The sequence below is a fragment of the Felis catus genome, chromosome C2 (genome assembly GCF_018350175.1).
Source record: "Felis catus isolate Fca126 chromosome C2, F.catus_Fca126_mat1.0, whole genome shotgun sequence".
In the NCBI taxonomy this organism is placed as follows: domain Eukaryota; kingdom Metazoa; phylum Chordata; class Mammalia; order Carnivora; family Felidae; genus Felis; species Felis catus.
This window is the reverse complement of record NC_058376.1, coordinates 4,013,836-4,037,819: the sequence shown is the minus strand read 5'-3', so window position 1 is coordinate 4,037,819 and position 23,984 is coordinate 4,013,836. Positions and strand designations below refer to the sequence as shown.

The 23,984-nt window shown below is 51.8% G+C and overlaps 1 protein-coding gene across 7 annotated transcripts; it reads right to left on the bottom strand.

The window, feature by feature from the left end:
- Positions 1-7,601: 7,601 nt before the first annotated feature.
- On the bottom strand, positions 7,602-23,967 carry ZBTB21 (zinc finger and BTB domain containing 21). 7 transcript variants are annotated; one of them, XM_006935844.5, is made up of 3 exons: positions 23,818-23,967; positions 9,774-11,374; positions 7,602-9,173 (listed from the first exon to the last, which is right to left on the bottom strand). In XM_006935844.5, the coding sequence occupies exons 2-3, from the start codon at positions 11,359-11,361 to the stop codon at positions 8,179-8,181; spliced, it is 2,583 nt and encodes an 860-aa protein (XP_006935906.1). In that variant the 5' UTR covers positions 11,362-11,374; positions 23,818-23,967; the 3' UTR covers positions 7,602-8,178. The 7 variants fall into 7 exon arrangements, with proteins under 7 accessions (XP_006935906.1, XP_019694912.1, XP_003991419.1 ...); XM_019839353.3 differs by adding an exon at positions 17,767-17,834 and having other exon boundaries at positions 7,602-11,374; positions 23,818-23,923; XM_003991370.6 differs by having other exon boundaries at positions 7,602-11,374; positions 23,818-23,966.
- Between the last annotated feature and the right edge of the window lie 17 nt (positions 23,968-23,984).

Sequence of the window (23,984 nt, the reverse complement as noted above, 5' to 3'; positions counted from 1 at the left end):
AAGGTATAAACGTACAAAGAGGGAGTCATGGAATGAACCATCTGGTGTTGGATTAGAATTGAAGCTATTGGTGATTTGCACATATCCAGATAGGTCTAGAAGATTCAGAGATAAATCCAGATGTCAGTGTGTGTGTGTGTGTGTGTGTGTGTGTGTGTGTGTGTGTGTGTGTGTTCCCTTTAAGCCTGCCTACTGAAGGACCCGGCACATCCACACCTTGCATCAATGAACACACTTAATGCCCAGATCCTGGTCTCCAAACAAGAGTCTCTACTAAAAGGAACCAGAATCTTTAGAGAAATGCCTGATTTGGGGGCTCTGGCAGGGAAAGGACAGGGTGAGTCTGGAACACCTTGTTGAGTGAGAAGCAAGAAAGTACTCAAAGAACGAGGGGGACATGTCACAGGTCAGGGAAGCCAGTCTGAAGCTCCCACTGGCTTTGAACATTGCAACTTAGAGAATGATGGCGACTGACTATAACCCATTGAACAGACTAGGAATCCCTGAGTCCACAACACAAAAGCAATGAGCATATTAGTGGGCATAACAGCTATTTTTTCTTGCAGTAGAGAGCCCACAGATAAATGAAGAAGGCATGAAGGTATGAGAAAATCTCCATTTGGCTACAACTATAGATAAGTAATTCAGGGGGCGCCTACGGGTGTCTCAGTCGGTTGAGTGTCTGACCTTGGCTCAGGTCATGATCTCGTGGTCTGTGAGTTTGAGCCCCGCATTGGGCTCTGTGCTGAAAGCTCAGAGCCCGGAGCCGGTTTCAGATTCTGTGTCTCCCCCTCTCTCTCTGCTCCTCCCCCACTCATGCTCTGTCTCTCTCTCTGTCAAAAATAAACAAACATATGGGGCGCCTGGGTGGCTCGGTCGGTTAAGCGTCCGACTTCGGCTCAGGTCATGATCTCATGGTCCGTGAGTTCAAGCCCCGCATCGGGCTCTGTGCTGACAGCTCAGAGCCTGGAGCCTGTTTCAGATTCTGTGTCTCCCTCTCTCTCTGCCCCTCCCCCGTTCATGCTCTGTCTCTCTGTCTCAAAAATAAATAAACGTTAAAAAAAATTTTTTTTTAATAAAAAAAAAACAAACATAAAAAAAATTAAGAAAAGTAATTCAGGCAAAAAAAGCCAATGGATGCTAAAATTAGTGGGTAAAATTGAGACGAAAAATGGGATTCTACATAGCCTGAAAATATCTCCCCACAAAATAGTTATCAAAGGGGGAAAGCATGGAGAAGAAATGGTACAATGAACACCACCGGTGTCAGGGCAGACAGGCACTGCCCGCCATGCACGGGTCGAAAAGGAAAGAACACGGCCTCTGCGATGTTCTGGTACAAAAAAAAAAAATGTAACTGGGGTCTGATCAGGAGGGGATGCCAAACTCCAGTTAAGGGGTGCTCTCCAAGATGGCTGGACCATAATCGTTAAAAATGGCCAAGGCCACGAAAGTCAAAGAAACACCAAGACACGTTTCAGACTGAAGGAGACGAGAGGCCTGGGCTACGTGAGCTTGGGGAAGGGAAAGTCAAACCCAGTGGAGGAGGAAAGCGAGCTTGGCACTGTTTTACACGTACCTCCACACACACGTGCGCACGCACCAGGAACTCAGCGGAGGGGCGCCTGAGTGGTTCGGTCGGTTAAGTGTCTGACTTCGGCTCAGGTCGTGAGCTCACGGTTCGTGAGTTCAAGCCCTGCGTCAGGCTCTGCTCTGACAGTACAGAGTCTGGGATTTTCTTCTCTTCCCAACGCCCCCTCAAAATACATAAATAAATACACTTAAAAACAAATAAAAAAAGAACTCAGTGTAGTTACTACTATATGCTGGTAGTAGCTAGGAATTAGTTATCACTCTTCTGAGGTTGACGGAGTAGATTGGACAACCCACCACCACACTAGGGTGGCCTGATGGGCACTGGGGCAGGGCCAGGGACGCTCATACAGCCCGCCAGACACCCAAAACAATGAGAGCGGCACAAGGGTGCACGGCATTTACAAAGGGCAAGGGACTCATCGATCTGAGGCCAGACCTCTGAACACCTCCGCTCTTCCTCGGGCTACTGAGAACTGCGTAAAAATTAAATGCGCTCTGGGTCTCTGAGCGGCTGACTCAGAACCTGGGGGACATGTGCACAGAGACTCAGCGGGCTGTTCTAATACTGCCTGAGAATAAACGGACTGGCCGTGTCTAGCCTCTGACAAGATTTCTTTGCTGGACTTATCAAACACTTAACGTGCCCTCCCCTTGGCCAGCCCTAGAAACGCGAAGACGAGAAACAGCCCTGCCCTGGAACGTACGGGGAAAACAGAAAAGTGGCGGGGTGATGAGAGTGTTTGGCTCTTCAGGGTTTGATGGGAACACTTAGGCGCCTTCTTTGGGCAGGGGTGAGGAGCAGGTGGAGAGGGGTCAGGAAGCGTGCCCTGGAAATGCCAACACCGGTAAGTGGGATCTAAGACATTCCGCCGGGCAAGATGCAGGTGTGCCAATGTGGTGTCAGAGGACCGACCGAGGGACCTACCTCGGAGGACGGGGTCGAGGGTTGATCACAGGACCCCCAAACTCATGCTGCAGCAGGACTGCACCAGACTGTAAGTATTTTAGTTTTTTTAATGTTTTGTTATTTATTTTTAAGAGAGAGAGATAGCCAGAGTGCGAGCAGGGGAGGGGCAGAGAGAGAGGGAGGCACAGAATCTCAAGCAGGCTCCAGGCTCCGAGCTGTCGGCACAGAGCCCCATGTGGGGCTTGAACTCATAAGCTGTGAGATCACGACCTGAGCAGAAGTCAGATGTTAACCGACTGAGCCACCCAAGCGCCCCCAGGCACTTTTTTAAAGTGCCCCTGTGACAGCACGGGGAGACTCCCTCTCCAGACATACGCCTTGGAGGAGCCTTTCTGGTCACTCACCCGTCAGAGCTCACAGAGCCCACGTTCTTACCAGAGCCAAGGCTGGGCCTCTCGTGGGGGGAAAGCATGACATGTTGGAGACGTGGTTTTGTCACCACAGGCATTTACCGTACTGAGTGTGTGCTACGACCGAGGAGGACGCCACAGGGCTGCAACAGTCCTAGACCAGAAAGGCCGGTCATCACTGCGAAGAATAGGGCACAGTAAACACTTTAAACAAAAGAGTATCTGGTGGCCAACTGGGCAGCACAGCTAAAGCAGATCGGGACAAAGAGGTTATATACTGTTCCTCTAGGTGCAGCGTGACCACGAAACTGTTGGCCAGGGGCCCCCAAGACGGGGCTAGGGGCTCCGCGGAGGAAGAGGGCTCGGGGCAAGCCGGGTGTGAGCCTGGCTACCACTGCGGACAGGCTCCTTCCCTTCCCGCAGTCAGCCTGGTGACCACGACTCATACCCCCTGATGGGGAAAGCTAGTGACATAAGAAGGCAATCTATCTTGGCATCACGGAAGGGCCTCGTTGAGGATGGCAGACGACGCCACAACCTGGAAGCCCTGAAAACTACTGCTGACACGTCAACCTGGAGTAAACGTGCTGTCCGTGCATTTTACCCCGTCGGCATTTCAAAAACTAACATGAACCGCAGACGAAAAGGTAGATAGGCAAAAACTGCTGCTTATGTGGTTTAACGGTGCCGTATTTGGGGCGCCCCAGGAACTGCAGCTTCACTGCCAACCCCGTTCCACAAGCAGCCTGGACGCGCCGGGGAAACCAGAGCTCTCACAGCCCTTGGCGGCCCCTCCTGCTACTCACACAGAACGGCTTCGTCTTTACTTTCAGAAATGGATACGCTGATCAAGGTCGTCAACGCCCAAAATACACCAGAGAGACCACGACTCCAAACAAAATACAGTACAAATTTATTGACTCCAATCATTCTTAGTCAAGATTTAAGCAAAGGAAACAGACGATGGAACTGGATACAGAAAAAGCAACGGATTAACATTAGACAGAAATCCTATTTCACCATGAATTTTGAGTTCCGAAAAGCTCATTCCTAAATAAAATTGAACAATGATTTAGTCTGCTAAGGCATCTGACAACAAAATACACGCAATTTGTTTATAACCACATTTGCTTAATAGTAAGCATTTATTCAATGGAAAATGTTGAAGTACTGGATTAATGTCAATAAGAAATTATCACCTTTTGAAAATTAACATTAACCGAGGAGAAACTTTGTGGACAATTTGAGAACAGCACTAATAAATGATGAGGGAGTACTCAGTTATTTTCAAGATTTACAGTCAAATACTTTGGTTCCCAAATGATGGTCTCTGAAAGGAATTTAAGAAACCTGACATTCACCCATGTTTCCTCCTCCAGCAGGTAAGCACGGCTGCTCAGGGTCCCCCAGGCGCGCGGAAGAAGTGCTCGCTAGAGCACACGCAGAGAAGCACCTAGCAAGCCCGTGACAAATTACGGAGACATAAAACTTCTTAAAGTGCTAAAGCCACAAAAGAAAACCCTATGTTTTAAACTTAAAAAAGAAAAAAATAATAAAGCCAGTGTTAAAGAACATACTAACTGTATTAGCATTATTTAAATAATAATGCTTTTCACAATTATTACACAAAAAATCAATGAGAATTCAGAAATTGACAAAACGGACTTGTAGGGTTCCAATATGAATTAGTGCAATTTATAAAGAAACCTGTTCTACGTGAACTCTATTTTTGTAGTAAGAAAATTCAAATACCTTTACTTCCTAAGGTTCTGGATTCTGGTCATGTACGCACACACACACGCACACACACACGCACAGAGGGAACGAAGGCCAACTTTAGACCAGTGAGTTCTTGTCTGTCCCTCACCCGCAAGGACCGCGGCCCGTAGAGGAAGATACCCCCAGCCTCCAGGGAAGGGCATCTTCTTCTGGTCCCCCAGCTTCTACCCTCATCAACACCAATGGCTGCTGTGTGTAGATACAATCGCCACTGGTTAGTAAGAGCTGGAGTATATTATTTGTTTTTAAACATTTACTCATTTTTGAGAGACAGAGTGTGAGCGGGGGAGGGGCAGAGAGAGAGGGAGACACAATCCGAAGCAGGCTCCGGGCTCCGAGCTGTCAGTACAGAGCCCCATGCGGGGCTCGAACTCAGGTAAGTAACCGTGAGATCGTGACCTCAGCTGAAAGTCAGACGCTCACCTGACTGAGCCACCCAGGCGCCCTTGGAGTCTATTTTTAAAAAGGCTGTGAACGATCCACTCCAAAACAGAAAACCAAGAACCACACACATGTCCCCACAAATGCAAAATGACCTCACGGTTGAACCCTTAGTTGTGTATTTTGATAAAAATAACGAACGCACACTAGCCATAACTGGTTTTAAAGGTGAATATTCTATTAGGTTGAAATATTAACTACAAAAAAACACACACCATTTGTAACCTCCACTGCTTGCTTTGATAAAGAGGTGTTTCAGGCGGCCCCTCCCGCCCTCTCCCACATGAAGAAAATGGTTCAACACAGCAAGTTCTCGGATTAACAAAGAATATATTAAAACATCTTACATTCTTTCCACAACTGCATAAAAAAAGGCATCCTGAATACTTACAAGGAATAATGAGCTTTCTACATTTTCAAAAATTAATTCTAATCAGAAAAAACATTTTCAACACTCTTATGAGCTGGAGATGTAACAAGGAAAGACCCTCCGGTCTCACACCAAGTATCTGCCTGCTGTCTGAGATCGACATTCTTAAACGAAGCGATTCACGTGTCTGTCATTACTCTGCTTCCTAACCTTGAAAATAGTCACGTGAGAGGAAGCGTAGTTTACTTTCTGACCACCAAAATAAACTCTTTCTGCCTGACGCTTTGAAGGTACAGTATAAAAAGTAATAGAAAAACCAGAACTGCATTAGAAATGTTTTTGGTTCAAAATTTTATTTGAAATCTTACGCTCCTTGCCTAGACAAAAATGGGAACTAACGAGACAAAACACTGGCGATTTTCAAAGTCTAACAGATACGCTGAGCGTGTATTCAGATCAAAAATATTTTTTTACTGATTAACATTATCAAAAAATCTTCAAAAACGTAGCATAGAGGTTCAAGTCCTGGGATATTGAATTTACAATGCCAAGACGATGTGTGCCGTGGAACTGTCACACGTACTCTTAACAGCCAGAAGCAGGGACTACTCTGAGGGAAACTGTCCTCTGAAGAAGTGACAGCTACCAAGGTGCTCCGAATAAGAAACGGCACATTACAAGGGGGACTCATTCGGTGAACAACAACCCATCCTGATGTTTCGCGTAAAATCCTAGGCTTTAGTTTTATCTTTCAAATGCATAGGTTTCTTCCAGAAAATATAAAGATGGCGATCGTCGGTAGCTGTGACTTCATTTTATTTGCCTTTCTCCATCAAATTTAACTAAGAACAAAAATAGGAAGCGACCACTCAAAAATACTTTGGGACTTAGGACAGTTTGCAAATGGAAAAGGAAACAGCAAGGCAAAATTTCATCCGCAATTTCTCTCACCTACAAAGTCCACTACTGTTGTATAAAAATGCTTGTGTATGGATAAAAAGTTAGGCGTGTCTTCCCTCCCGCTGGTCCGGAACGTGGGTGACGAGACCGAGGCCAGAAACCTTCTCTGTGGCAGCAGGATCCGGGGAAACACTCAGCAAATTGTTTCTCAGCCACAGTCTCTTTTTTATTTGAAAGAACAGCTTGCAAAAAAAATGAATAAACTTGGGAGACTTCATCCATAGCACTACCTGACAAGGATCTCTTTTGTAGTTTCAATAGTATTTCCACTTGTACGTACCTAAGTACCTGCGAGTGAGACAGTTTTCCCTTTAGAAACACCCACTGAACTCGGGTGGCCCCTCCAAAAAGCCTTTTAATTGCAACTCATACAAAATAGGAAAAAGAAGAAAAAAAAAAAAAGGCAGCCCAAACCCTGTGGGCCTTATTAGGTAGCGGAAACTCATTTTGGACCCTTGACCGCGCTTTCACACAGATCCCTGAGACACTAAAAGCAGTGACTCAGAGCAGAATGATTGCACTGAGGACGTTTGACCACAGTAAACTCCAACAAATTCTAACAGAAATCCTCAGGAGACAGAGGCAGGAAACCGAACGCTGTAAATACCGCCGTCGAGGGCGCATGGAGACCGCGGTGTGGGGTTTCCCCGGCTCCCCAGCTCCGGAAGTCGATGCCAACTCCGGGCTCAGGGCCGCTGCGCCGCACGGACCCCGGGGCCTGGGATCCACGAGCGTAAATGTGAGTCCCGACCCGATCTGTTACACCAACGAGGTTAAACTCAACATCAGTGAGTGCCTCGTGCCACCTGTTTCCTGCCCCGAACGCGCTCGGATTTTCCCTCTGTGGCAGCGATAAGTCAGAGGACGCCAGATGCTTCGTGTGCCCCGCGTGGTCAGAACGGAAAGCCGGGATGTGCACACGCGGCCCGGAGCGCCAGCTCTGACCACAACGCCTAGCGCCACCTTAGTTTCTGTAAACTTAGAGGCCTTCTAGAAATCCTGTTTTCATTTCCCAAGTCTCCCGTCCTTAATTATATTAAGTGAGACCCAAGAGCAAGTTTTGTTACTTTATAAAAATCTAAGTATTACTATTGCTGATTTAAATTCCTCACAACTTTCATACAAAAGAATGTCTACGTGACCACAAAATACCAAATATTTATTGTTATCAAGTGTCAGGATAACTTATTACAGTTGAGGCTTATCATTGTTTTATTGCTAAAGTATCCTAAGATCTAAGTCAACACTGCAGACTACTCTCCCCTCCCTCCTGATACGCTGCGGACTCCAGGACACGGCTGAGGCTTAAGTAGAACTTAGGTGTCCGCTGTAATCGAAAGAAATACTTAAGTAGTATTTCACGGGCTGCAAATCAGTAAAAAAGCAAAACAACCTCCAGTAAAAGAGTATACTGACACCGTGGAATGAGGAACCATGCAAACAACCGGGATCGATCAAAATTTCCACATCGATGAAGGCCAGTCGTCGTGTGACCGTAAGGTCCAGAGCACAACGTAGTTTAGTTTTTCTAAGCTGAGTAAGGACTTTGCTAATTAATATCGATTTCCCTTGAGCTTCTATTCAAGCGTAACAATTTCCAACCTTTATTATTCCTTCTCTTCAAAAAATATGTTGCTTCTCATGCGCGGCTCACAGTTTGGGTTGAAACCTGGGGACCGCCTCCCCTTCCGTCAGGGGCCGAAGGGGCCGGCCCTTCAGTTGTGGCTTTGTTCGTGACTCCAAAGACTGAAGGCAGTCTTGAATGTCCTGTGGCACAGTTTACACATGAACTGTCTTTTAAACGTGATGGCCGAGAGGGGCGGGGCGTGGTAGAACAGCGTGTCGGATTCCTGGGGCACAAAGAGTTTCTCGGCGGCCGGCGCGGGGTTCTCGGCCACGCCCGTCGGGCTGTCGGGCTCCAGGGGCTGGATCTTGGGCAGCGGCGGGGGCGGGGGCGGCGGGGGCGGGGACGGCGAGTTCGCGGGGACGGGGCAGGCTTCCGGGTCCTTGTGCGCCGGCTCCTCGGCGGCCTGGGCCATGTGGGACTGGAAGTGGCTCCAGAGGCGGAAGTTGGTGCGGAAGGCTTTGTTGCAAACGTGGCAGATGAAGGGCTTCACGGAGCACAGCAGCTCCTGGTGCCGCTCCAGCTGCTTGTGCGCCGTGAACGTCTTGCCGCACTTCTCGCACGGCCACAGGCTGCTGTCCTTGCTGGGGCCCGCGTCCCTGGCGGCCGCGCGGGCCTCGGGCGCCTCCTCCTCGGCCTCCTCGGCGGGCTCCTCCTTGACGTGGATTTTCAGCTGCTTCGAAAGGCTGAGGTCCTCGGGGAGGCAGGAGGAATCCTCGGAGTCGAAGTTCACCTGCTCGGAGCAGTCGCTGAACGCGGCGTCGTCCTTGGCGGCCACCGCGTGGTTGGCTTTCGGAGGCTCGGCCTGGGCCTGGGGCCTGGAGGCGGCGGTCGCGTCGCCGTTGTGGTCCAGGCCGGGCAGGGAGAAGTGCTCGGCCGGCGCCATCGTGTTCTGGTTGTGGACCTCGACCTGGTGCCGCCAGATGCTGAAGGAGGACTTGAAGGTACGCATGCACTCGAGGCACGTCAGCTTCTTGTACTCACACTTGCCCTCGTGCTCCCGCTTGAGCTCGGGCGAGAAAAACCTAAGGCTGCAGTAGGGGCAAACGGTTGCGTTTCGGCACAGCCGCTCGTGGCTTCCTTGCTCTAGAAGAGAAGAGAGCTTAGCATTACAGAGGCGGCACTGGTAAACCTCCTTGTTCTCTACCGGGCTCTCCAGAGAAACATGCTCCCTGGGCTTAGCAGCTCTAGTGACGCCAACGGGCTTTTCTCCCGGGTGCATCTTTACGTGCTGCTTGAACTGCGAGAGAAAGCGATAGGCCTTTCCGCAGTAGGTGCAAACGTACGCTCCTTTGGCTCGGGACCGCAAGTTCCTCTTGATGGCTTGGGCCTGGGAGCTAGTCTGCGCCTGAAAAGCGGGCTTGCTGCGCCTCAGCTTAAAGATCAGGGCCTTCTTAATCTCTCGCTCTCTCACTATGTCAATGAGCTTTCTCTGGAACTTCTCGTCCAGCACGGCGTGTGAGCTAGAGGCCGGCGACGGGTTCCTCACCACGCCGTGCTGGGTCTGGCAGTGCGTCCACACTTTGAAGTTCGTGTGAAAGCGCTTGTGGCAGATGTCGCAAGCATAGGGCTTCTCTGGGTTGTGGTACATGTTAATGTGCCGGTGAAGGCCTGCTGTGGATCTAAAGATCTTAAGGCAATGTTTGCATTTAAACTTTTTGTTTGGTCTCGTTCCCTCCAACTCACCAAATTCCTCTTTATTCAAGTCAGAGTCTGGAAAGTCGGCATCGGGGAGAGGAGGGCTCGAGCCCTCCTCCAAGTTCTGTTCGGACACCGGAGACCCGTGCTCGCCCTCCTTTACCTTCTTAAACGGCAGTCTTCGGTCCGCCTGGAACCTCCTTTTGGCCGGGAGCCTGCTCATGTCTCTTTGGTCGTCTTCGGTCTTCAGGGAGAGGTCTCTCGTGACGGACGACGCGGCCGCCGGGTCTCCCACGGTGACTCGGATGATGTCGGAGGGGTCCGACAGCGGGCTGCGGGGCTCCGTCTTGACGCGCACCTCGGCCACGGCAGGCTCGCCCTCCCTGTCCGTGGACTGAGAGGCGCTGAAGGACCTGAGGCGGTGCGGCTGGGGCGCCGGAGTCCGCTCGTCGAGGGCCGACGCGTCGTCGCACTCTTTCACGGACGGCTTTTGAGACAGAGCACAGAACACGCTGGCGGGCACCTCCCCGGACGCTGCCGAGGGTCCCTGGGAAGACTTCAGGTCTATGGCGGGCGAGTAGACGGGAACCTGGCTGTCCATGGACAGCGAGCGCCTGAGCAGACTCTTCACCAGTGGGCCGCTTCTGTCGATGCCTTGCTTTCCGGAACCAGGGCCGCCGGACGGGACCACCAACCCCAGCTTCGAATAGTACAGCAGGTTCCTGTCTTCGCCCGGGCCGCCTCCTTTGCCGGTCTCCTTCAACACGTAGGGGGTCTCCGACGCGCTTCGAAGAGACAGGACGGGCGGCCGTGGTCTCTTCAAGGCCAGCTCTATGGCTTTTCCTTTGGGCAGCTGGCCGCTCAGACACGGTTTCTCGTCCGTCCCCTCTCTGTCCTGCAGCGGCTTGCCAGGCGGCACCGCGTTGCTCTTCGCCGAGCTGCTTCTGTGAGGGTCGTCCACAGAGCCGGGACGCTCGAGGGACTTCGCGCAGCCCACAGGGCCATCTCTGGGCCAAGTCTTTTCGGCTACTGGCGACGCGTGAGGCGCTTCCGCTGGCTTCGGGACGTGGGGCTTCCCGGTGCCGGTCTTGACCGCGAGGCCGGGGGAGGGCCGCGAGGTGTGGCTCGGGTCGGGCTGACTCTGACCGACGGTTTTGCCTTGTGCTTCGTTTCGGCTTTGACACACGATGACGCTTCTCTTCTGAGAACTGCTTTCGTCCTCTTCTATGAATATCTTCTTCCTGTTGGGACACGTTGGGAAGGGTGCCTGCGGTGTTTTCGAGACGATGTTGGTCAGAAAGGAAATCCCGAGGCTGTAGCCCAGCTCTTGGACGGCGGCGAGACTGCTTTTCTCGACAAATAAGGACGAAGAATAAATGTAGTTCAAAACATTATCAAAAGCATCGGGTTCACAAAAATCAAGTTGAAATACGGTTTGGGCCTCGTTCTCCTTATTCGTGAACAGACTCTGAAAATATTCGCTGCTGGCAGCCAAGACATTTTTATGAGCTCGAAACTTCTGGTCCCCGACGATCAGCAGCACGTCACACAGCTGCCCCTTGAGGCGCTCCTCGTTGAGCGCACTGAGGAGGGAGATGGCGTGGGCCGGGTTGATGTAATGCAGCAACCCCTCCATCGCGTGGGCTTATCTGAAAGACAAAGCGCAGAATCATCATGAAAAACGTGCCGAAAAGCTCGCCCTGAGACGGAAAGCACCTCGAGGGCAGGGAACGCTAGCTGTCTTTTCCTAGGGGCCGACACCGAGCAGACCGCAGGCAGACCAAAGCTCTCCCTTAAATGCCACGGGAAACAGAAGCGAACCGGCCTCGTGGCTCCCGGAGAGCAGCGGTCGCTGAAGCGGAGCAGTTTTAGGACCGAAGACCGTACCACCGTCGGAAGGCTGCTGGAACTCGGCACCACTTGAAATTAAAAGTTTGTTACCTAGGGTTCTTCATCCGATGCTTCGTTCTATCCCTTTTACCTCAGAGAGTAAGTATGAAGTTATCAGGACTCCCGAGCCCGTAATGCGGGAAACAAAGTCAGTCTTGCTTTGGGGCATACTTATACACGACGTAAACTGTTACAACTGGGTCGCAAAGGGGTGGCCTTACCAGACCTTTAAAAATGGGCAAGAATCGGGGCGCCTGGGGGGCTCAGTCGGTTGAGCGTCTGACTTCGGCTCAGGTCATGATCTCACGGTTTGTGGGTTTGAGTCCCGCGTCAGGCTCTGTGCTGACGGCTCCCTCTCTCTGCACCTCTCCCCCCCGCTCTCTGTGTCTCCCTCTCTCTCTGCACCTAACCCACTTGCATTCTGTCTCTCTCTCAAAAATAAACAAACATTAAAAAATTTTTTTTAAAAATGGGCAAGAATCTGGGGCGTCTGGGGGGCTCAGCCGGTTAAGCATCCGACTCTCGATTTCAGCTCAGGTCACGATCCCAGGGTCATGGGATCGGGCCCCACGTCTGGCTCCTTGCTGAGTGTGGAGCCTGCGTAAGATTCCCCCTCTTTCTCCACCTGCCCCTCCCTCATGCGTATGCACGCTCACGCACTCTAAAAAAATTTTAAAAGGCAAGAATCTGTAAAGAGGTAAAAAAGTCACTTACTGATCACTACCGTATCAGTGCTTAACAATGGTTAGAAATGTTAAACAACAGAAGAGCTTGGGTTCTGTCTTATGTTAAACACCCTACTGTCTCCCGAATACAATTTTCTTATCAAATCACATTTTCGACAGCAGCACAGAGGAGACTCTGGCCTGATCTAAACTTCATTATTACTAATTATAAGTTACAAGGTCTGGATTCAGATCTCTCTGCAACTCTCTAGCAACCTAAAGGTGAGACGAGAAAAGACCTAGTGGCTGGGTGCATGTTCGGGCAGAGACACGGGGTGAGAGGCCACCTCCTTCCTGGCGGTCGGCTAGCCCCTCTGAGCACCAGGTCCTTCACGTGGCACATGGGGGACTGTGCCCTTCTTTAGGGCTGTTGCGAAGGTTACATGAGGTAGCATCTCATACACGGTAACCATTTAATTCAGTGTCAAAGAAAAGGGCCCATATTTGCACCACCCATGCTCTCGATGAAGGGAAAACCATTTCATGCGCAGACAACGCAATCAAAGCTGACCCTTCACTTGGGCTTCTGTCACTGTAACACCTCTGTGGTTTGACTGCAGTGTCTTCTGTAAAACAGTTATGATTTACAGATGCTGGCGAGGATGTGGAGAAACGGGAACCCTCCTGCACAGCTGGTGGGAATGCAAACTGGTGCAGCCGCTCTGGAAACAGTGTGGAGGTTCCCCAAAAAATTAAAAATAGAACTACCCTATGACCCAGCAGTTGCACTGCTAGGAATTGACCCAAGGGATACAGGAGTGCTGATGCACAGGGGCACATGTACCCCAATGTTTACGGCAGCACTTTCAACAATAGCCAAATTATGGAAAGAGCCCAAATGTCCATCGTCTGCCGAATGGATAAAGAAGATGTGGTTTATACATACAATAGAATACTACTTGGCAACGAGGAAGAATGAAATCCTGCCCTTTGCAACAATGTGGACGGAACTGGAAGGAATTATGCTGAGTGAAATAAGTCAGTCGGAGAAAGATATCCTATGTTTTCACTCACATGTGGATCTTGAGAAACTTAACAGAAGAGCATGGGGGAAGGGAAGGGGAAAAAAAAATAGTTACAAACAGAGAGGGAGGGAGGGAAACTATGAGACTCTTAAATACAGAGAACAAACTGAGGGTTGATGGGGGCTGGGAGAGGGGAAAATGGGTGATGGACATTGAGGAGGGCACTTGCGGGGATGAGCACTGGGTGTTGTATGTAAGCCAATCTGACAATAAATTATATTCATAAAGATAAATAAATAAAATAGTATGACTTGGGGCACCTGGGTGGCTCAGTAGGTTAAGCGTCCAACTTCGGCTCAGGTCACGATCTCACGGTTCGTGAGTTTGAACTCTACGTCGGGCTCTGTGCTGACAGCTCGGAGCCTGGAGCCTGCTTCGGATCCTGTGTCTCCCTCTCTCTCTGGCCCTCCCTCGCTCGTGCTCTGTCTCTGTCTCCCTCTCTCTCAAAAATAAATGAACATTAAAAAAATTTTAAAAAAATAGTTAATACATTTATTTTTGAATGGATTCAGAGTAACTCGGACTGTTTGTGACCCTTTCATCGTTCTGCAGGGGGCAGGTTGTAAATGTACCAAACCTGGCACGCAGCACACTGCAAGTTCTCCTCTGGTTTCAAAGGATCAGCCTCTGCTGGTCAACCAGCATGGGGGCTCCTCAGAAGAGCCACAAAGAGTTTGCTGGGCCCCCAACCTGGACTCCGTGAACACGGCATACAACTGCTTTACCACTGTTCTGACTCCCTTATGGTGCTGGCTCAATATAAGGGACTCAGAGACGTGCCTGCTTCCAGAGATGGTGCCTGGTAAGCAGCTTGTCCCCAAACACATGCTTTGGTCAGAGGGTACGGAGTTTCCGTTCATTGCTGCCTTCCAACGTTCTGTATCAACGGCAAATTTTAATTCCTCATCTGTGACTGCCCGATAGAGACATCTCCCTTCCTCTTTTCTGTTAGCCATTTTAATTTCTTCCCTAATCCTACTGTCGTGTCTTAACATCATGCATTTATTTACACAGACCCTTGTCATCTTTCACAAAGGTCAGCAGAAAAAGAAAGAAACTTGTAATGCCACACTTACCAACTCAGCTATGCAATGAACACGGTCTTTAGTGGTAACAGCTTTTGAGAAACCTAGCTCAGAGAAGCAACAGACGCAGCATTAAAAGCGCGGACAAGTATGTTTCAAAAGCGTTTCTTAAAATCAATTTAGTGGTTTGAAACCAGCAATTAAAAACAGATAAAACGACGGGGACAGAGTAGAAAATGTCCGCGTGGCTCAAACACAGTAAGGCTGCGATCTCCTGACACCTGTGTTTCAGCCTCACGTGCTCACATCCAGAGATGTAAGCATGTGCGATGTGCTCCTTCCCGCGAGTCCGGGCCAAGACGGGGCTCCGGGCTGGTCAGTCTCCGGGGCTCAGTTTCCCCCACTGCAAAATAAGGATAACAGCGGCTGCCACACCATGCAGTCGTGCGGATTAAAGGAGAAAACGGTGCTGCCATTTACGGAGCACCTACAGCACACTGCAAACTGCCAGAGCTCCACAAATCAGTCATTCACTCACTCGACAAAATGTCACTTGAGAAGGTCTGAAGAAGGCAAGGAGCCATGGCAGTCACCGAGGGAAGGGCAGCGCGAGCGGCACGGGGCGCAAGAGGCAGCAGGGCTGGAGCAGGGAGCCGCCGACTGCAGGGCTGAGCGAACCGCAGGCAAACCGAGCTTTCTGCCAGAAGTGAAACAGAGAGTCACTCCAAGGTTCTGGGCAGAAAAATGACAATGACTTGAGTTATGTTTCAAAAGGATCCCTCCGGCTACACTGTCGAGAAGAGAGCACAGAAGACAGGAAAGGTAGAAGCTGGGAGGCCAGCTGGGAGCCCGCAGCAAGGAGGCGGGGGACAGGTGACGGCAGCCTGGACCAGCTGGCAGCCTGCAGCAGTGACCCGGGGGAGACAGGACGGTGGGGGAGCAGGGTGGTAGCAGGGGAGCCAAGGCAGTTAGTTACTAGGACGTCTGATGGATTGACTGTAGAGGGTAAGAAGGCGAGGAATTAAAGAAAGCTCCGCGAATCCTACCAGAACACCTGGAAGGGTGTCCTTACCAGAGATGAAGTTTGATAGAAAAATTGGCTCGTGTTTTTTCAGGAATTCAGTCTGATTTTCCAAACGTGAGCACACACCTGTTGCCGAGTGTGCCTTCTACGGGCTCCCCTTCTCGCTCCTCGTTCCCTACGACCTCCTGTGCTTCCTGGGATCACTTCCCAAGCAAACATCCACTCTGCATTCCCGTCTCAGGGTCTGCTCGTGGGGGAATCCAAACTTAGACACCCAGGGATGAAACCACAGGCACAGGCTGAAGGGCTGGGTGAGGACGAAACCGCAGGAGACTTCCATGTTCCTGGCCGTGCGGCAACTGCGACCCCACACCGTCCGGCCCCCACCACTGCATGCCACAAACGACGCTGTTCAAAAAAGTGTCCTTCTTTTGCTTTTCTCAAATGATCATGATCGCTGTTTTTGTTCCAAGTCCCTACTTCTAATCCCTCGAACCACGGACTCCTATACTCTTTGAGCGAAAACGTTCGGGAATTAGGAAAAGAATAAGTCACTCAGAGTGAGGCCTTAAGAGAAAGAGTCGTTGTCCCCGTAAACTGCTTAAACTATTCATTTGGCTACAGCCGCATTTCGAGCCCCCCCACGAGACCACCGGCTCGGAAAGTGGCCGGGCACGCGCAGTCCTGGCACGCAGTGCGGGACGCAGCCGCAGCATCTCCCGTCCCACTGCCCTGAGCACTAATGGACACCCGCGAGTGGCTCGGATTCGTGTGCCTGCTCTGCCACACATGGCGTCCACATGGCGTCCACATGTTTACGCCTTAACTGCGTACCTACAGCAACCCTGGGAGGTGGGTACTCGGTTATTTCAGAGACGAGGAAACAGGTCCAGAGGGGCAGTAACTTGGTCCAGGTCACGCGCACAATAAACAGCCGAGCAGGACTCACACCAGGTGACCTGGCTCCAGGGGCCACGCTCTTTAACCCCTACGGTGCTCCTGTCGCTAGTTTCCTCCCTTAATTCCCACGCTAACATCTGAGCTGGGCACTGTGCAAACCCCTGTCCTATACAAACGAGGACACGGAGGCACTGAGAAGTCACGCACTGTACCTAAGGTGACTCAGTGAGAAGCAGGGCCAGCTGGGAGTCGGGTCCCAGAGCCCGGACTCCGTCATCACATTACCCGCTTCTCCTAGCCCGGTGCGTGTCCAGGATGTACTGGGCCCGGCTAGACGCGGAGGACGGAGGCCCGAGAAGCGTGGTCCCGTCTGAAAGACTTGTGTGGGACCAGGACAGGTCAGTCCGTCACCACGCATCAGCGTGCTGAGCACCACGCAGGACGGGGGCGGCAGTCCGGACGCGGTGCAGGTGCAGCCGACAGGGAGGGCAGGGAAGGCATTCTACAGAATGAGCAGGAGTCAGAAACCTGGGAGGAGTCAGGCAGGATGCGTGAAGGGCATTTCAAGGACAGGAGACAGAGCGCGTGGCTGGAGCACAGGCTGCCCGCAGGGAAAGCGGGTGATGGGGCTGCAGAGGGGAAGGAGGCACCAGGGCCCCGAGGGCTAATCGAAGACCAGGCAAGATCCTTAGAGGAGCCGGATCCCTTCTGTCCTGTCCAGCAGCCCAGGACAAAGCCTTGAGATGTGTGCAGCGCGGGCCCCTCGCCTGCCGGCTGAAGACCTTGCTTTTACCTTTGTAATTACTGAAACTCAAGATCGATGGGCCCTTTCCCGGTCTAGCTGCAAACAATGAACAATTTTTGTGTTTTAAGGACAGTAGGTATATTCATTTACACCCTGTTTAACAACGTGACTGAAAATATAAAATGCTCCATTAGGAATGCAGGCAAAAGGGGTGTGGAAATCACAGCTGCTGAATTTCCTGAGATAACCCAGCCAGACCCTTTGTGGCTGGTGGGTGTGCGGACTGAATGTCCAAACCCCTTTGCTTTTTCGGCTCTTCAGCCCTCATAAGGCCAGCTTTGCTGCTGAACGGACTGCCTCCTCCACAAATCTGCGGGCTCATCAGACTCCAACCTCTCACGTACGTTTTAATTATGAATGACCAGGACCTCGGACTCACTGAAGACAGTGCATCACAAATCTGAAAGCTCTTACATGTAAATGCACACTGCCACCGCGTCCACCCCCACGCCCTTCCCATGGCTTATCTCCACCTGACTCATCGGTGAAGAGTTCCTGCTATCACTTTAGTCATAGTGAAAACCTGGCGCTCTTGAAAGGAAAGTGGGTGAAATGTGGACGAAAAGAGCCGTTTGTGATGGACGGGAAGAGCTGAGTGGAAATCCCCCAAGGAAAACCAGATTCTGAAATAGGGCTGGCGCGCTTACCACTTGGAGCCTCGCACACAAAGATCTTCCCAAACTCTGCCTGAACTGTTCCTGTTTCATGCGGTTTCCTGCAATTTCAAAATGAGAATCTTTATGCTCAACAATTCATGGGAGTCCCAGGTCCTGGAAAAGACGTTCGAATCAGTTGGTCTCCAGTCCTGGCTCTGCCACTGATCAGGCATATAACCTGGTAAAGGTCACTTGACCTTCCTGAGTAGTGGCTTCCTTAACCTGTGAAGTGGGGCTAACCCTGCTTACCACGTGGGAGTTTTATGATCAACAGAAGACACACTATGTTCGCAAGCTCCCACTGTATGTAGTGCTTCCTACACGGCAAGCAGGCATTTTACTTCCTTCCTCTCTTCCCTTCCTGAATGTATGTGGTCCCGAGTGTTATAAAGAGTCGCTGGCCTGTTGTCCAATAGCTCACGTTCCCACGGGAGGACAGAGACATACAAAATTAAACAGGGTGAGGGATGCAAACAGTGCTACAAGAACACCGATTTCAGGAAGCACTTAATTTGGCCGGGAGGTGGGAGGGTGGGTGGGCGCACAGTGGGGACATCAGAGAAGACCTGGGACTCACGCTCGACTATCGGAACGGCAAAGGTTCCGTTCTTCCCATTTTTACTTACAGATACTTTTCAGAAACACACATCTGATTGCGTCAGGGCTTTAAACCCCTTATGGGGCGGGGAATCCAAGTTCCAACTCCCCAGCATGGCTACAAAGCACTCTGCAACTGAACTGCAGAAAATTATTTCATACCAATACCTCAGATTCCCTAGGTACTAAATGCCACGAGAAGCAGGGATTCGTATCTTAATAGAAATTGATTCAATGCAAATAATTTCCTCTTTATACCAATGTTAGCGGAAGGAATTAAGATTGTTAAGGGGATGGAGGGAAGGTAGATGATTCTGGAAGACAGCATTCTTGTGACGTGGACAGAAGACAGCAAAGCACAACAAAGCACTGGCATAATGGGTACCAGGAGGTGAATGAGGGGCCCAGGAAGGGAGAGGGGAAGGGACCAAGATAGCCCACTGATGTTCACGTTTTGGAGACTAAAACTCAGGCTGGTGTCAGAGCTAAGATACATTACAAATCAAATTCCCTGCTGGACTAGCCCATAAGAGCCTCGGTACCAGTTCTATAGGAAAAGGTCTGTTCACATCCACGCCTGAACCGAACTCTGGGCGCACAGTCCCTCGGAGCGTTGGGGACCGCTTCCACAGTCCCAACCGTTACAGCAGAGAAGAGAAGAAATGCACGTAACACAAAGCAAACAGTCAGAAGAGCAAAGCGTCTACGCTTGACTCTGGAACATGAGCGCACACGTACCGCGCAGCCCCAAACCTTCGCCGCTGGATTTGGGCCTGACTCCCCACGAGATTTTATTACTCGAAGGAGACCAGAAGTGCTCTCGGTTGGCTGTTATCACTCCCTCAGCGACAAGACAGGTGTCAGAAATCCTCCAGAGCGCCTCAGATTGCAGAGCCAGCCTCACTGAATCCGACCCTTCCCGGGCAGGAGTGCCGCTCCCGTGGGGCCCCCATCACCCTGTTTTCGGTCTCCCGGGGAGGGGCTGGCTCTGGCTGAGGATGTGCTCCCTTCCACAGCACAGCTCCGGCCCGTGCGGGGCACCTCGGTCGGCGAGCAGCCTGCCTGCTTCTGCTTGGGCCTCCTGCTGGAAGGGGCCCAGCCCTGGGTTTGGCTTTGAAGACCACCCCCCCCCCCCCCGACCTCGCCCCAGTGAGTGTGCTGTGCTGCTCTGTCCCAGCTCACGGGTAGGCACGCAACCAAAGCCAAGCAGATCAGAAACTTTCTGTCTGGAATACGGGCCTGCGAAAACCAATAAAGAAAGGCAGCAAATGAGTGGAGAGGATTTAGCGCAGCAGTGACCTAAAAATGCAGTGTGCCAGTGCCCACTATGCCCATTCCAGCCAGTTACCTTCGTCTCCGTACTTCCTGGCCCAATTCTTTAGCTTTTTCTTAAACCTCTGGAGCAATGCTGCATCTTTACAATAAATTCCTTGTTCTGCTCAAGCTAGCCTGTCAGTTTCTGTTCTTATTCTTAAAGGACCCGAACTGATACATTTCCAAGTGTTACTCACTCTTCCTGCCGCACTCTCCAAGTCCATCCTTTACAACCCTGCTGCTGCACGGAGCTTCCTAAAACGAAGCTTCAAGCATCCATCAGGCATACACGTAGCTAGTGCTACTACTGATTTATTTACTGAGCTCTTAGTATGGGCAAGGCGTGTTTAGACATGCCCGAAATATGGGCGCATGAAACAGATGAGGCCTCTGAATTCTAGTGGGGTAAATCAGATAATGAGCAAGGAAACAAATGAAAAAAGTAACTTCAGATTACGCTATAATGTTAGTAAACAGGGGGCCATACCTGGGTGGAGAAACGGGGTTTGGAGAGGGAGTCTAAGAAGTGCCTCGTGTGACATTTTAGCTGAGACCTACAAGTTGGGTGAAAATACGTAATGACAAAAACAATGGTTGTCTGTGAAAACACAGAAATTTAAAAACACAGACTCTATAGCTCTGTAAATCTGGTTTCAAACCACTTTTTACATTTTCTTTCCCTTCATTATTCCCGTGTGACAACTTCCTGCTTCAGATGCTGTGTCTCTGAGACAGAACCCGAGTGTCCTGCTTCCTCCACTACCAGATCTGAAATGTCCAAGGCACCCCGTGGAACCTTCCCCCGCATGCGACTCAGCTGAACATTAATCATCTTTCAAAGCTCAGCTCAAGTCCAATCACTCCATTAAGCCTTTGTCATGGGCTGGACTGTGTCCCCCTCTCTGTGCCCCATCACACACTCAAGTCCTAACCCTCAGAACCTCCAAATGCAAGCAGATCTGGAGATACAGTCTTTTTTTTTTTTTTTATTCTGAGAGAGACAGCACAAGCAGGGGAGGTGGGGGAGGGAGGGAGGGAGGGGGAGGAGGGAAGGGAGAAGAGGGGAGGGGAATCCCAAGCAGGTTCTGAGCTGCCAGCACAGAGACCCATGCGGGGCTTGAACTCAGGAAATTGTGAGATCATGACCTGAGCAGAAATCAAGAAATCAATGCTTAGACGACCGAGCCACCCAGGTGCCCCTGGAGACAGAGTCTTTAAAGGGCTCATCAAGTTTTAGTAAGGACGTTAAGGTGGACCCTAATCCAATCTAACTGGTATCCCTCCAAGGGGAGAGGAGGACAGGAGCACATGAAGGCAGAGAGAACATGGCCCTCTACACACCAAGGAGAAAGGCCTCAGGAGAAACCAACCCAGCCCAAACCTTGACCTTGGACTTCTAGGCTCCAGAACTGTGAGGAAATAAATTGCTACTAAGCCCCCCAGTCTGTGGTACTTTGTTTGGCAGCCTTAGCTAAGGAATATACGTTCCCTGACCACTTCGGTTTATGAGCAGATGCCTTTCAACTCCTGTATTACAGTCGCACCATTTACATAACGTTTACTTGGTTTGTCTCCCCAACAGAACGGTAAGCTTATGTAAGGACTAAAAACCTATTTAATAGATCCTGATACCCTTCACAATGGCCAACATAACTCCTTGCGCAATAATATTTGTTGATTTTTCTGTACTCTGACAATCCAACTACAGGCAGGAGTGGAAACTGTGCCTTGTATTTGTTTTCCTAAAGTAAAGCCGGTCCCATCACAGCCTTTTAGAATGCTATATAGATTTTCCCGTTGCTTCCTAGATAAAATCCAAACTCCAGACTGGCATACAAGCTTGTTCATGTTCTGGCCATACTTTTTCTTTCCACCCCCCTCTGGACACTCCTTACCACCCACCCTACAACCTGTGCACCCAATTTTCCCCACCTGACACACCTTTCCAAGTTCCCTTGGCCAGCCTTCCCAGAAAGATCTAGCTCAAATGTCACGGTCTCTACAAAGCTCCGGTTGCTGTGCCCGTAGCCCGTGGCCCGTGGCCCAGTCCTACCTGAACTGCCACAATACTCCATCCACATCTTCTGTGGTTAACACAACTATCTGGAATGATCTGTGTATCCCTAACGCTCAGCACAGGCCTGGCAAGCATCTCCCGGGTAAAGAGAGAAATCCATCCGTACACTCCAGGTTCAAGTCCCGCACCCGCTCACCTTCACTGCTCCGGCATCTGCTAGAGCTTAGCACGTTGGCAGCCCTGCTTCTCGCATGAGCTCTCGGGGCTTGAAGGCCCCCTGGACGAGGACGGCCAAACCCGCATCTCTGCTCAGACCTGCCCTTGGGCCCACGGGGCTCACTGAACACCTACTTCCATCACAGCACAACCCACGTGCCCGGGGCAGTCCTCACGCACCACCCCCCCCCTCGCCCCTACCCCACATCTGCTTGTCCTCACACGTTCCTTATTTGATTAGGTATGCTGACAACCACCAGGTCTCCCAAACCGGAAACCTCTCTCCTCTGCAGCCCATCACCGGGACCTGGCAAACCTCGCCGGTAAACAGCTCTAGAATCAGCTTTGGGGACCACGAGAATCGTCCCTTCAGTCATCCCCCGCTCACCCAGAGACTCCTTGGTTACACATCCCCTGCCACAAACACTGTTAAGGTTTCTGAAGGACTGGGGTTCTATCCTTTCCACTGTTCACCGCACACAACGAAGTGCATGCCACCTTCAAGAGCGTTGAATGAAATGAATGAAACATGGCGTTACTTTCACGCAGACCAGTGCCCCCATGTCCACTTCCTTTCTGTTCTTTCACATTTAGTAATACTTAAACAGTAATGACAATTAGACGTTAGAGGTGGAAGAGGTTATTTACTCCAAGCATCAGAGGGGAGAAGAGCTGCCAATGGAAAATCCAAAACGGATCAACCCGCTTTGTCTTTTTAAACGAGGTGCACAGACCACAATGCAGGCCCCTTACTGATGACTCGGGGTCATCATCATGGCAATCGCTGGACTATGTTGTAATACAGTGAGGCCCTCAGATGCCAGAGGGGAGCTCCTGCACTACAAGACCCCAGGAGGCTGTACTACGCGGGGGGTCTGATTAACCTCTGCCCTCATCGACCCCCCGTCTGGCAATCCCGAGGGAGAACCAGTCTCTGAAAACACCCCACCTCCAAACGTGCCGCTCAAGTGGCATTCTCCAGAACCACGCAGCCCTGTGAAGGGCTCGTGCCGAGGGGCTCCCCCACGCTCCAGGCGTCTACAGGGCGCTACTGAACTTGGTCGACCTAAGCGGTCCGGGCGAGAACACACGAAAAGATCACGGGGATTCCCGCCAGCGGAGGTCTCTGGGCCGGGCTCTCCAGAACCGCTGGTCCCAGCCCACCCCCCTCCTCCCCACCGCCTCCGGCCGCAGATTTCGGCCGGGGCCTGTCTCGAGTGGGAAACCACCCGCAACGGAGCAGAAACAGGTCCCCCAGGGGCTCTGGAGGGAAACGAGGGCGCTCCGGGGTCCACGCGTCCGGCAGAGGGCCGGCCAAGGAGGCGGGCTGGGGCGGGGCCAGCAAAGTCCACCCGGGCTACTGGCTGGTTTCGCCTGCGGTCGCCGGGAGGGACCCAGGGGCTACGGGGCGCTGGCCACGGCAGGTGTGGGGTCCCACTGCCCCCAGCTCCCGCGCACACTCGCGCCCCCCGCCCGTCCCCACGCCTGCACGGGACTGCGAGCACGTGCCCTCAGCCCGGAAGGCGTCCCAACCGCTCCGCGCAGGTGCGCGCGCCAGGGCCGGGCACGTCCGGCCCAGGGGGCACCTGGCCGGGCGAGGGAAGACCAGCCGGGGACGGAGCGTGCGCAGTGGCGAGGGCGAGGCCAAGTGCGGGCAAGGAGCATGCGCAGTGTGAAGGCACAATCGGCTACGTGGGAGCCTGGGGCATGCTCGGTGAGAGCCCGGACCCGGCGCACGCGCAGAAGCGCTCGGAACCCGCAACCCGCTGGTGGAGAGAAAAAAGAGGAGAGAAATCACCTCAGAGTTACGTCAGGAAAGGCCGCGTTTTGCGAGGAGGCTGTGGCCTCCCGCGGGGCCCCGCAGTTCTTCTAGGGCGAGGGGCGTGACAGTTACTCACCGGTCTCCAGCCCCGAGGCAGACGCCGGGCCCCTTTCCGCTCACACTCGGCTCGCGCGCGCCGCAGCCGCCGCTGCCGCTGTGATTCCATCCATCTTGAATTTGACGTCATCCCACACCAGGGATGAGGTCATCGCAGGCAGCGCTCGTCACGTGCGCGGCGCTGTG